The 13,614-nt window shown below is 45.7% G+C and overlaps 1 protein-coding gene across 6 annotated transcripts in view; it reads right to left on the reverse strand.

The window, feature by feature from the left end:
- The window catches only part of CAST (calpastatin), a 63,757-nt gene that overhangs the window by 12,542 nt on the left and 37,601 nt on the right, over window positions 1-13,614 (reverse strand). For 5 of the 6 annotated variants that reach the window (XM_065860327.2, XM_065860325.2, XM_065860324.2 and 2 more), the window contains 15 exons: window positions 13,338-13,394; window positions 11,966-12,079; window positions 10,666-10,752; window positions 10,071-10,172; window positions 9,252-9,332; window positions 9,103-9,156; window positions 8,438-8,530; window positions 8,195-8,290; window positions 7,436-7,531; window positions 6,238-6,321; window positions 5,299-5,346; window positions 2,775-2,879; window positions 2,390-2,491; window positions 1,024-1,125; window positions 335-418 (listed from right to left, as the gene is read on the reverse strand). In XM_065860327.2, the coding sequence (XP_065716399.1) occupies window positions 335-418; window positions 1,024-1,125; window positions 2,390-2,491; window positions 2,775-2,879; window positions 5,299-5,346; window positions 6,238-6,321; window positions 7,436-7,531; window positions 8,195-8,290; window positions 8,438-8,530; window positions 9,103-9,156; window positions 9,252-9,332; window positions 10,071-10,172; window positions 10,666-10,752; window positions 11,966-12,079; window positions 13,338-13,394 (1,305 nt within the window). The remainder of the gene's footprint in view (window positions 1-334; window positions 419-1,023; window positions 1,126-2,389; window positions 2,492-2,774; window positions 2,880-5,298; window positions 5,347-6,237; window positions 6,322-7,435; window positions 7,532-8,194; window positions 8,291-8,437; window positions 8,531-9,102; window positions 9,157-9,251; window positions 9,333-10,070; window positions 10,173-10,665; window positions 10,753-11,965; window positions 12,080-13,337; window positions 13,395-13,614) is intronic. The other variant, XM_065860328.2, reaches the window with a different exon arrangement.

Here is a 13,614-nt window from a genome sequence, read left to right on the forward strand (position 1 = left end):
ATGGTAACTTGCAGCATTGCGGGTTTTTTAACAGCTTTGACCACTCACAATGTAGTAAGTGCTAAAACACAAAAAGCTAATGAAAGACTTCAGTGCACTAACACCAGTCAAAACTAACGACGTGTAGGTACAGGCATCTAAACAATTGCTGTGCCTATGCCATTCTAACGATCGATGCCAGCTATGCAGGAACTACAAAGTAGAACTTTCATATACTATAAAAATGGTTGAAGTAAACATCAGTATTTCAAAATGAAATGGAGTTGCAGTTTCATCCGTCTATTCTGAGGAATGAGAGGAAAGTATGGCTAAAACAGCATATTAAATAAATTACTTTTGCTTCTGTTAATCTGTACTCTGGAGGAATTGTTTCTTCATCTTCGCCTAGTTTTCTGTGTTCTTCCTGTTTGTTTTTCTCCTATGAAGGTAAAATAAAAATAATATTAATAAAACCAACAAAACAGACATGCACATAAGCAAGTATTTGAGGTTTTCAGTGTACTGACTCAAATTAATCTCTCAATCCAACTACCAGATAAAAGTCTCATGGAAATCACAAGGGTTGTTGGAAGACGACAGAATACACATTTTTCAATGACTTACTTGAGGCTCCCTGCTAAAATAACAATATCAGGGGAAAAAAACCCAAAGTTTTACCTATCGTTCCTAATTTAAACAAGTCAGGATAAATTCGGTTCCTTTTGCAAAAGGACCACACTGTTCACCGCCCCTGCTGTGCGTGTTAATTCAGCCTTGGTTCAGCGGTGAGACACTGAGCAAATGTGGATTTTAGAAGGTGAGGGAACTGTACGGTAATAGGCAGAATGATTAGGGAAATGTACTCTCTGTGCTGAAACCCCACTGGTGCTTCCTAAGCGGAACACAACTGGTTTCACAAGTAAAGTTTGTTTTTAAAAGAAGTAAAAGTATTATCTCTAAGTCTTTCCTAGACTGATGAAATAGAGTCACAATGAAGATAATGGTATCAAAAGTCTACTTTTTGAGGTCTGGCTGTTTCTCTACCTTGACCTTGTCCACAGCGGGTTTGTTTTCATCCGGATCAGGCTCTCTCTTTCCCAGGCTGCTGGACAAGGCTTCCAGCGCTTCGTCTGCCACGCGACCAACCTGCGAGGGCATCGGGACAGCAAGAACAGAACGGCTCTGAGTCTGCAGCTCAGCTGCAGCTCAAGAAAACTGTTGTCCTGGTTTTGCTAAAAACAAGTTTCTCTTTCAGTGAATTCACCTGTCAGCCAAAGCTTCATATGAGCTGCTTTTTTCTGGAGAACCAGACACGTGTTTTGGTGAACACAGCAATGGAATGTGAGGTCATTGATCAGCATGGATGGACATCTCGCGAGAGGGGCAACGAGAAACAGGTGACCAAAAACTGACCAACGGAGTATAACATCCCATTCACGTGAATACCTCATATAAAAGGGGGAGATCACAAGGACCTCGTCCCTTTTTTTTATGGTGACATTAGGAGAGGACCTTGTGAGTCGCCCCTGCGAACTGAGGCCAGTGACAGACTGAATCCAGCTCCGGTTGCTGCAGAGTCCAGTCCAGGACTTTGGGTGCCGGCTCTGCAGTTGCTGGGACTTTCAAGATTGGTTTTGTATATTTTGTATTATTTTCTCTATTTTATCAGTAGCACTAGTAAAACATTTTTAATGTTTCCATCTCTCTTCTCTCTGTCCTTCTTTCCCTCCCGATCGCCTGTCCTGAGTGGGAAGGGGGAGAGGGGGTTAACAATACATCTGCCACAGTTTTATTGTCACCCCGCAATCCAAACCCTCGACTCCCGTTCATACACTGCCAATGCCAGCCATGCAATACTCCAGGTAAAAATTAGAGAAGTAAACTTAAAAATTGTGATGCTTCTCTCCCTCAGGGTCTGCAGGCACTTGGCATCTGCCAAGTTCATGGCATAAGGAGACTTTCACAGGGTTGTTCTGTGAACTGGCTTTTCCCTTCCGAAGACTTACAGCTAAAATGTTCTACAGGGCAGGGGGTTTGTTTTGTGTTGTTTTTTAATAGACGCACGTATATTCTGAGAAGAGATGCAAGAATGTGAGCGATTACTGCACTCTTCTGGAATGTTCAGTAGGACAATAATAATTTTGATGGTAGAATTTGCTTTTCCCTGCAGCACCTATCAAGTTTACAGACAGCGTGCCTTCCAGAGCACTAAGAGCTAGAGCAGACCAGTCTGACTTCCTCGGTGACGAAGGCCATTGACCTTCCCTGTTCAGTCTGTGCTTTACTCGATGGTTTGGAAAGCGCTCGGCCTCCGTGTGTTGCCTCTGTGGGTGAGGAACAGGTGTCGTGACCACACACTGCACCACCGCATAAAGGGAACCCCGCTTCACCCCCTGCCAGGACTACTGACCGCGGGCAGCGCTGGCGGGGCCGCAGACTGCACCGTGCAGGCCGCGGCGCGAGGGACGGCCTCGTCCTTGGCGGCTCCTGCAGGCGCGGGATCCGAAGGCTTCTGAAACAGAACATGCACGCTGTGTTTTACTGAATGTGCTCACAAACCCAAAGCACACCCGTTAAATGGCTTTTCTTTTTTAAATACAGTATGAAACAAGAAAGGAAAGTCTAAATTTGAAGGTAGGAGCCCCTCAATTGAGGACTAAGGGCCCAGTGCTGGCTCATGGTCACCCTGCTGTCCACCAGGACCCCCAGGTCCCTTTCCCCTACACTGCTCTCTAATACGTAATTTCCCAATTTCCCACCAGTGTCAGCGTGTTTGGTGAACCAGGAAGATGCACCTTGGACGTGGCGCGGGGCTGTGATGGTTTGGGCTGCTCCGCAGGCTGCGCGGCGCGGGAAAAGTCTTTCGAAAACTCATCGACGAGATCGGATTCGCTCAAAGGCTGCAAAACAGACATTATGTGGTTGTTCTGGTTTTGTTAAAAACAAGTTTCTCTTTCAGTGAATTTTGCCTGTCAGCTAAAGCTCCATATCACCTGCATTTTCCTGGAGAACCAGATCCATGTTTCGGTAAACCTAGCAATGGAATGTGAGGTTATTGATAAGCATGGATGGACATCTCGCGAGAGGGGCAACGAGAAACCGGGGACCAAGAAACCGACCAACTGTGTATAACATCCCATTCACGTGAATACTTCATATTAAAGTGGGAGATCATGAGGATCTCGCCCCTTTCCTTTTTTCCTTCTGCTTATGGCCGACATTAGGAGAGGACCTTTTAAGTCGTCCCTGCGAACTGAGGCCAGTGACAGACTGAATCCAGCTCCGGTTGCTGCAGAGTCCAGTCCAGGACTTTGGGTGCCGGCTCTGCAGTTGCCGGGACTTTCCAGATTGGTTTTGTATATTTTGTATTATTTTCTCTATTTTTATTGGTAGCATTAGTAAAACATCTTTAACTTTTCCATCTCTCTCCCCTCTGTCCTTCTTTCCCTCCCGATCGCCTGTCCTGAGTGGGAAGGGGGAGAGGGGGGGGCGGGGAAAGGGGGAAGTTGGGGGGGAGGAGGTTGACAACACATCTGCCAGGGTCTGATTGTCACCCCGCAATCCTAACCCTCGACAGCGGTACAGGTGACTCACTGCCCGCTTTTGATTTATTTTATCACGAATTCTATCTCAACTACTCAGAAAGCAGGAAAACTTTTGCATCCTACACCGAAGTAACCACTCACATTCACCGGCGACAGAACAGCGTGAATTTCGCAGCGCAAAAAACTAAGAAAACTACTTTTCAGAATGAGTCAGTTGCTTTGTTATCAAAAGTCAATATAATGTACAGAACATCACGTTCAATACTGTTTACAGAGCTACTGAACAGCAAAACGCAGCCTCTAAATTAGAAAAAAACAACGCTAATACTTACTGGATAGTATTTACTATAACAGCATCATGTTGCTATAATATTTCAAGTATAAATTACACGTGGGTAGCGGAAAGCAGCGCCATCAGATGATGATTCTCCCCTTTCAGTGTTATTTCCCCAGCAGAAGCGGGGTTCACCCAGAGGCTCCCACCGACCGCTGACACCGCGGTTTGCACCGCGCACGGGCAGAGGTGAACAGGCCGCAGCTGTGGCTCCCGGCTGCGCGGTCTGTCACAACCGGCTGGTGCTACGTGAGCCAGCACTACGTGATCTACAGACTCCGATCTACCATCAATGCCCCTGGAACACTCTGAGCTACTGCTTACCCCTAAACGTTTAAATCTTTGCCTGCAGTGATTGCGATTCACTCGCTACACGTAACTTAATTGATTAGGGCTCATTTTGTCAAATTTGTAACACGTAAAATTACATTTTCTAAAGGAGAGTCTCCTATTTTCCCTCCTACTTGCCTTCCTTTGTTGATCGTGCCCCTAAGTCTTTATATAACGTCCCACATAAGGCCCCACTTTTTGTAACGACTGAATTCTCTCACTAAATCAGAAAAAGCTTTTAGGTAATAACAGTGTTTTCCACAAGAGTAATGACACTGCATGTAATTAAGGGCATGCAGAATGGAGGCCCCAAGTAACAGAAGCCTGAGTTGGAACCACAAAGGAAGAAGAACTTTGCATTCACCAGGGATCAGGGACGAACTGTGAGTGACCGAGGCTTTTTCACCTATTGACACAACTTCTGTGCTTTGCTGGTTTTGGTTCCACAGATCTAAATCACTGATGTTACCATAGGAACGCTGGTGAACACATCCTGCTCAAAGCTATTGCCTTCTTCAAGTCATAAAGAGCTTCTCAGTTTCTTCAGTGCACAGCTCCTTTGCTTTTCTTAATTTTTGCCTTCTTTCTGTGCATTTTCAGCTAACCTTTCTAACTTTCAATCTTTTCAATCCATCGTGCGCTTTCTAGGCCATGATGGATACTTTCTGCAAGTCCAAGCTGTTCTTTGTGATTAGGAAAATGTCCACAGCACCTTTTGCCTTCTTCCCAGTCGTGTTCCTTTATATTTGGTGACCCATGACATGTCCAGAAAACAAAAGGTTTTCCTGCCTCGCCTCTCTGTCCTTCACCAGCTCCAACAGACTCACCTGAACACCTCACAGCAACTCCCCAACTGCTTTTCTTTGTGTCAGGAGCCATTCCTGAAACCCTCTCCTACTTCAGTGATCTCTGAACTGTTCTGTTGTGATGAGCTCTTCACTCATGGCCAGCGAAATTCAACCGAACTTCCACCTGATCAGCAGGTTTTGTGCAAGGAAGTAAACGCACAAACACACCAACAGACTCACAAACGGCACAGGGAGAAGTGGCGACAGAGAGGAGAAAACAGGGCGTCCGTTCACACTCCTGCAATAGTGACAGTTTTCTAACCTTAGGTTTTTCTTCAGGCTTGGGCAATATCGGTTTTCCATCTTTATCCTAAAAAAAATTAAACATTATTGACATTTTTCTGTTGTTACAATACGTGCCATGCTTCATAAGCACCAGCAAAATAATGTAAAATGAATGATACACACAAGGTGAAATCAGTGACACAGTAACAGGAATCCCCCTAAATAGGGGGAACTCTTACATGGCCAGGATAAAGTGGATAAAAAAAGCAAATCACAACAAAAATGGGCCAAGTGACCAAAGAGAGTTCATTCCTATCAGTATCAACACGCAGCAGGAATTAATTGCATAGTAAACCAGCGGAAATTCATCAGCAGTAAAACACGTTTTGAGTGCAAAACCCAAACTTTTGCACGTGAACAGACAGGGGGTTAAATCCCATGGCCCTGAAATATCTAAACCGGCATGAAACTGCTCCTTTCAAAATAGGACGTTAACACTGAGCTCCAGCAAGGTCAGTTTATATAGCAGCCTCGTTAGCATGAGTTACACCAATAACCACCGCAGGTATTTTCAATTCTGAACTGTATGGAAAACACATTTCAGCTGTATTGTTGTTGTGTTACTGCTCAGCCTTGAACAAATCTCCCACCACTTGACGCGACAGCCTGAAGAAACAAGTTACCTTTCATACCATTTTAAACCAGCGTTCTCAAGGCTGCGTCACGGATCGGTACCCGAGAGCGCTTCCTAAAGGGATGGATTTCACAGCAGAGAGGTTTGGTACCAGAAACCAGTAACCCCACTCTCGGAGAAGGAATGAGCGGCTGGGAAGACACAGTTATCACCAACCGCAGAAAGCCAACAATTAAATATTCGTTTTGCTTGTTTTCTGTATGTTCTTTCCCTCTCTGTGACGAAATGAATTGTCAGACGCAGTTCACTATTTACAAAGCAGTTGAGATATGAAAAGCTCACCAGCTCTGGTGTTAACCTGTACTCTGGAGGTATCGTGTCATCACGTTCTCCAGCCTTCTCTTCTTTTTTCTCTTTAGCTTTTGCCTTAAAAAGAAAGAACAAAACCCAATCAGTTAGGGAAATTTAAATAAACACCTCAAAGTACACGCAACTTCTCTATCAAGATTCTTCAGCCTGCTGTGAGAAGACATAAAATTATTCCATATATCCAGATATTAAAAGTCCTCAATTTATTCCTATCAAATTTCTGTCATAAAATCATTGTGTCTTAAGAATTAACGCTATATGTGAATACGGCTACGTTATTTTAAATTCTAAAAACCTTCAGACACTATTCCGAGCCGTGACATCCAGTCAGGTACTTCAAGAATGTATGGGTTGTACAAAATGCTCAGGTTTCCTTGGATTTCATCACTTTGATTCTACAAGCTGTAATCCTGTATCTTCTTCCATCACTCCTACCGAAACACAGCCTTTAATTCTCTGGACCCCCTTCTTGAAGCAATGCATCCACTAAGCTATCTGAAGGCCCAGACTGACTGAATCTGCAACACAATGTGGTGCTTTCTGCCAAAATTGAGCTCCAGCATCGTCTCTCGGCAGCAATGACTTTCTGCTATTTCCCTGTCCTTTGTCTGCTCTGAGCTGTAGGTGAAAACAGGGGAAAATAACTGATATTGGTAGGGTTATAGGCAGAGTTCGCAAAACTCAACTAAAAAGTCAAAGTTTAACATGCAAACACAGGGCTACTCTAAAAATCTGACCATTGAAGAAAAACAAAGGTCTTGGGAGAAATGTCAAAAGACCCAAATACAAAACATAATGAGGTCTGATAGAAAAATAGGTACATGCATGAAAACCCCCGAAAGTTAATTAAAAATGCAACAGCAAACACATGCAAAACAAAAGCTTGCTATAAGTTGAACCCAGTGCTTGGGGAAATAAACCAGAGCACCAGCACGGGGAGAAGTGCATGTGTGTATGCTTACAGCCAAATAAAATGCTTTTGATTTTCCAGACCATCTTCTATTCTATCTGTATACACCCGGGATATCTTCCCTTCTTAACCACACAGACTCAGACATTCCTTAGGCCTTGCACTGCTTTTATTTTACACACTTGTACAGGATCTAACGAGGAGGACTCGGGATTCCAAGGGAGAGTCCAAAAGCTGCTGTAAAAAGGAGCAAGGTTATACCTCAGACACCTCTACGACAGGGGTGGGGTCTTCAGGCTCAGGTTCGGGTGCACCAAGAGTATCAATCAGAGCTTCCATTGCATCATCTTCGATATCCTGCATTTAAGGAAATACGCAAATAATTCTGTTATTTCTTTTAAGTGACACAGGTTTTACCTTACACATCTTTTATGCTCTATATGAAGCAAAAATCCAGCGCCAGACTGGTAATTCCTGCTTGGCTTTACCTAATCTCATTAACATCAAATTGCAGGATATGGCAAATTACGTGATAAGAATAGCACGGTGTAATCAAACCATATCTCCTCTTAAGGAGAGATGAGAGGAAAAAGAAACAAAGAAAAACCCCAAGGTTTTCATACGCTTTGAAATGGCAAACACAGGAACTGTAAGGTGACACTTTCTATATAGCAAAAAAGAACGGTTTGTAAACCAGGAGAAATTATGTTATACCTGAGTTTTAAAGACACCTCTCATAGCTAAGAAAACATACATTTCTCTACTGCCCCTCGTCAGAAGAACTACAGTCACTCTGCAGAGGATCCAGAAGGCGAATCATCCGACCCATTAAGGCCGGATCTTTAAGGCAGCGTCTGAACAACAGCAATTCCTATTACTCCTGCGCTTTCTATGACAAACAGGATTTACAACTGAAAATGAGGACGATGAGCATCTTTACAGGATCACATACACACAAAATATGGTGTGTGCTTGTAGATTCTAATTACAAGTTAACCAGTAAAGAATGAGTACGCATACCTCCTGTGATTTTGTTTTCTCCTCCTTAGGAGGAGCAGATGTCTTGACCGAACTTGCTGCTTGCGCCTGCACGATTTCTCCTTCTTTACCGGGCTTCTACAAGACATAGGAAGTTACATGCAAATTTGCAAAAATAAAAAGGAGGGAAGAATTGTCAAGATCATTTCAAAGTGAAATATTATTATAATAATGGCAATATTTCACTGCAATGAAGGCACGTAACGGCACAAAAAATATCAATACCTCTGTTGGACTTGGCTTCTCTTCAGCCGGAGCAGCACTGGAGGTGAAGTCGGATGACAGTGCCTCTGCAAGCTCATCATCCGTCATTGGTTTCTGAGAAGGAATTGCAGACTACGTTACGATCACTGAAGTTAAAATGTCAGTGCTGTCAAACCCAGCTTAAAGATCTGTGTGCTCCATGCTTACTCACACAAGCACAGGAGCACATGTTGCTGTTGCAGAGAAAACAAAGATATTTGCCCTCACTGGTCGATTCATTTTTCATATAGGCTTTTATGTTTGTATGTTAAACTTATAAACAGTAAAATTAAGCTGGCTTAAAGAATTACCTTGCTAAGTACAGAAATTCAAGTCATGTTTGCTAAAGACATCACAGATTCCTACATGCACAGCTACCATTTCTTCCCTTTGTCATTAAAATCCCAAATATCTCTATAAGCGTTTATTTGACTTGTTTCATCTTCAGCCAGTGTCCTGAAAATTCCTACTTACAAACATCTGTGCCAAATGCTATTTTGTTTTATCAGCATTTACGCTGTCTGGCACCCTACAGCCCTCTCCCACTTCCTGGGATTTTGAAGACAGGCAACATTGAATTTTTTTTCTAGGAATTCAATGATAATTGGATTATTTCCACCTTCCAGTATAAAGAAACCCAGTCTTACCTCGCCTTGGTCGTCCACTTTCGGAGGGACTCCATCTTTGCCATCTCCTTTGCTCTAGAATGAGAATTAGTCTTGTGGTAAATGGGAAGCAAAGCCACACAATACGAAAGAAAACACACGCCAAGAATTTCTGGTTTTGACTCACTGACCTTCAACAATTTGACGTACTCCGGAGGGAGACTGCCTTCCCGTTTGCCCAGTTCTTCCAAGTATTCTGAAGAGAAGCCTTCCTGTGGAAAGAGCACACGCATTACTGTTTTTGTACTCTTTTTAACTGAGACAAATGTCTAACGCAGAGCTATGTGTGGGGATGCTCTGGGAAGCAAACGCCAGGTTGGGTAGGTCAGGGGGCCGTCCTGAGCGTGACTGTTCGGTGTCTTTCGGACCCTCGTGTCACGCACGCGTGTCCCGTGCGGTTCAGCAAACCCCTGCACCTGCACTGACAGATTCCTCTGCGCTAACAGAAACCACTTCAGTGCCTCAGACCATAGGATATGTTGCTGTACTTAGACTGAATTTTAAATATTTTAAATATTTACGAATTCAAAACTTTTTATCACAGCTGACCACCGCACTGAGCCATTGATCTTGTAGTCTTAAACCTTCTTATGTTACCCTCCCATTCTGACTCAGAAGTATGTATTCTTCCCCATGTTTTACTCAAGAAGAAATGAAATCTCCCAGGTTGTTTACGTTCTCTTTTACCCCACCCCTGCCCTTGGTAAATCCGTGCTTGGAAGCTGGTTCAAAGAGCAACAAGCTCCCTTTGTTGGTACTTTACTGTCTTCTAGTGCAATACAAACATAACTGTATCGTTTCTGTATTACTGAAAACAACACCACAATGCAACCCTGTAAACTCTGTTTTTCCTTTTAGCAAAGTGAGAATTACTGGGTCAATGTAGCAGTGAGCAACTACAGACATATTTCAGAGACCAGTGTTGTAAAACATGAAAATACGTGAAATACCGTAACTTCCGGGCCGGTGTAAACAGGACTAGGAGGCACATGTTCTTCGGGCCCACCGAGGGTATCTATGAGGCTATCTAGTGCCGACTCATCCATACCAGCCTAAAGAAAAGACCATCATTATAGAAGTTATCATGCTGTACAAAGGAAAAAAAAAAGCTGAATTATCCTCTGAATGTGTAGAAAACTCCTCAAAATGAAACCAAAAGTTAAATTAAGTCCTGCACTTGCCAGTTTTTTCAGTGAGAACCGTTCTTAAGTCCGTTCCCCACAGCCACTAATAAGATCGTGTGTATTTATATACCACCTGACATACACGCACACATCTACAAACACAACTGAAGACAAGGAGTAACCAATTTTATGCTAGTTGTGGAAGAAGTGATTTTAAAAAGTCCTATTTGCCAAACACAAGCGACACAGCAGTAGTTTGCTACATTTTCTTTCAGATAGCTCTTCACCACCATGCATAACTGGTACACAGCAACACTTCAGCGGTCACCAGTTTGCGTTTTCTGGGACGTGTTTCAGAGAGAGGAACACGCTCTGAGACGTCTCCACATGGGAGGGATTTGTCTGGACCGCGTTCACCAACCTCAGCGCTTGATTTATCAGCTGCAGCGGCCGCGCTCGGCCCCGCTGCGCCTGCACCAGCCGCCGTGGACGTCTTCTCAGACACGGGCTGGAGAAACACGAGAAGAATCATTATTATACTGCCCCGTGCTAGACATTCTGGAGACAAACCAAAGCAAAACGGCGATGTTGTACTCAGGCATGCGTATCTATTGTTCCTCTTCACCTACACTTTGAATAAGAAAAGATAAGCTGGCTCTGTGTCCTGCCTGGGCGCTCTGGAAGTTGAGTGGCTGCTGCCTGCATGATACTAAGCCCAGCTTAAAATGTTCAGCTGTGAGGCTGCGCTTATCTTTCGGACTCAGCAGCTGGCCTGTGCAACATTCAGATGCTTGGGCAGAGTGAGCTGCTGTCTACCTGCAACACTAGACAGACACACTCTGTTTGTGGCGTGATTTTGTGAGAAAAGCAGGTAACTTTAAGTACCTCCTTTATTTTAACTTTGCCAGCGAAAGAAAGGTGCAGTGTAGAAGGACTATTAGGCCCCTTCAACGTCCCCTTTGAAAGCGTCTGTTTGCACCTGATAGCTCTCAATGCACCTCTAACACCAGCAGCAACCGCTGCTCAAACAGGCAGGGTGAAAACTCCTCCAGGGGGCTGGGTGCTGGAGCAACAGCAACACGAACGCAGACTTCTGCATCATTTACTGCAGAGAAGTGGGTTCTGGTGTTGAGGCAGGAGCCCTTCAGGTGTGTCACCCAGATCAAAATATCTCAATCCTGACCCTACACTTCTGCTCCAAATTCGAAATGACCCCTCCCCAGCTGTTTCCCCCACCTTTCTGGTTTTTTTCCCGTCTCGCAGTCAGGGTGTAGGGGCTGCCCTGCTGCAAACAGACACCCGTAACGTGGTGACCTGTGCGTCTGGAGCCAGCACGGTGATGGCAAACACGCCATGGACCCCACAGCACAGCCGCTCAACCAACAGAGAGAACAGATGTACGGAGGGGGCAGCAGAGGTGGATGCACGTCAGGACCACCAAACGATCCTGGGATGACCTGGGCAGCTCTATCTGCTTGCGCATTAACAGGGGTTGGCCGGAGGAGGTGTGTTCAGGATGTTAATTATGGGGCAAAGTGTGAATTTCCTAAGTCCTGGATTTTAGAGCAGCACGAGGAGGTTTGTCACACACACCTTCAAACACATGTTGATTTCTGTGGGCCTGTGCTCACTCACCACAGCCAGCACAAGAATCTGCCTTGACGCAGCCTGCTAACACCTGCGTAACATCAATAACACAACCGGATCGCTGCTCTACAAACCTTTGCTGTCTCTGTGGAGCGTGCTCGTGGATCCTGGTCCGCCGGAGCTGCAGCTACTTTTCCAGTGTCATTTGGTTTAGAAGTCGTCACAGAAGGTGAGGTTTGGCTTTTTGCCTGTTTGGACACAAACTATTAGCATTAGATATGGAAATACTTTGTTTGGGTTGGATTTTCTTTATTTTTTTTTTGGAAAGGAAAGGAGAAAGGGAAGGGGAAGGGGAAAGGGAAGGGGAAAGGGAAGAGGAAAGGGGAGGGGAAGAGGGGAGGGGAAGAGGAAAGGGGAGGGGAAGGGAAAGGGAAGGGGAAAGGGAAGGGGAAAGGGAAAGGGAAGGGGAAGAGGAAAGGGGAAAGGGAAGGGGAAGAGGAAAAGGAAGGGGAAAGAGGAAAGGGAAGGGGAAGAGGAAGAGGAAGGGGAAAGGGAAGGGGAAATGGAAAGGGAAGGGGAAATGGAAAGGGAAGGGGAAATGGAAAGGGAAGGGGAAATGGAAAGGGAAGGGGAAATGGAAAGGGAAGGGGAAATGGAAAGAGAAGGGGAAAGGGAAAGGGAAGGGGAAAGGGAAAGGGAAGGGGAAATGGAAGGGGAAATGGAAAGGGAAGGGGAAAGGGAAGGGGAAAGGGAAGGGAAAAGGGAAGAGGAAAGGGAAGGGGAAGAGGAAAGGGGAAGAGGAAAGGGGAAAGGGAAGGGGAAGAGAAGGGGAAAGAGGAAAGGGAAGGGGAAGAGGAAGAGGAAGAGGAAGAGGAAGGGGAAAGGGAAGGGGAAGGGGAAAGGGAAGAGGAAGGGAAAGGGAAGGGGAAATGGAAAGGGAAGGGGAAATGGAAAGGGAAGGGGAAATGGAAAGGGAAGGGGAAAGGGAAAGGGAAGGGGAAATGGAAAGGGAAGGGGAAATGGAAAGGGAAGGGGAAAGGGAAAGGGAAGGGGAAAGGGAAGGGGAAAGGGAAGGGGATGGGAAGAGGAAAGGGGAGGGGAAGAGGAAAGGGGAGGGGAAGGGGAAAGGGAAGGGGAAAGGGAAGGGGAAAGGGAAGGGGAAAGGGGAAGGGAAAGGGGAAGGGGAAGGGGAAGGGGAAGGGGAAGGGGAAGGGGAAGGGGAAGGGAAAGGGAAAGGGAAAGGGAAAGGGAAGGGGAAGAGGAAAGGGGAAAGGGAAGGGGAAGAGGAAAGGGGAAAGGGAAGGGAAGGGGAAAGGGAAGGGAAGGGAAGGGAAGGGGAAAGGGAAGGGGAAGAGGGAAGGGGAAAGGGAAGGGAAGGGGAAAGGGAAGGGGAAAGGGAAGGGGAAAGGGAAGGGCAAAGGGAAGGGCAAAGGAGAAGGAGAAGGGAAGAAGAAAAATGCTACAAGCCTCTGTTAAAAAAAAAGGGAGAAAAACGATACAACTTACAGCAGTGGGTTCCTTCTGCCTCTCTTCAGCCGGCTGTTTATTTTGAGACTCTGCCGGCTGTCACGAAACAAAACGAGATTTACCCCTAACAGCATCCAGCGCTGCAGAACAGGACCCGCACCAGCTCACCCCAGCGCCAGGCACCGAGCGGGGCTCGGCGGCACCTCCTGCCCGCACGCCCGCTTCCCCCGCCAGCCCGCTCACCTCGCCCGGCTCTGTCCCACGGCACGCAGGCTTCGCCCTCTTTTTGCAAAGCTACTCAAAGGCCAAAGTACAA

The sequence above is a fragment of the Patagioenas fasciata genome, chromosome Z, assembly GCF_037038585.1.
Source record: "Patagioenas fasciata isolate bPatFas1 chromosome Z, bPatFas1.hap1, whole genome shotgun sequence".
In the NCBI taxonomy this organism is placed as follows: domain Eukaryota; kingdom Metazoa; phylum Chordata; class Aves; order Columbiformes; family Columbidae; genus Patagioenas; species Patagioenas fasciata.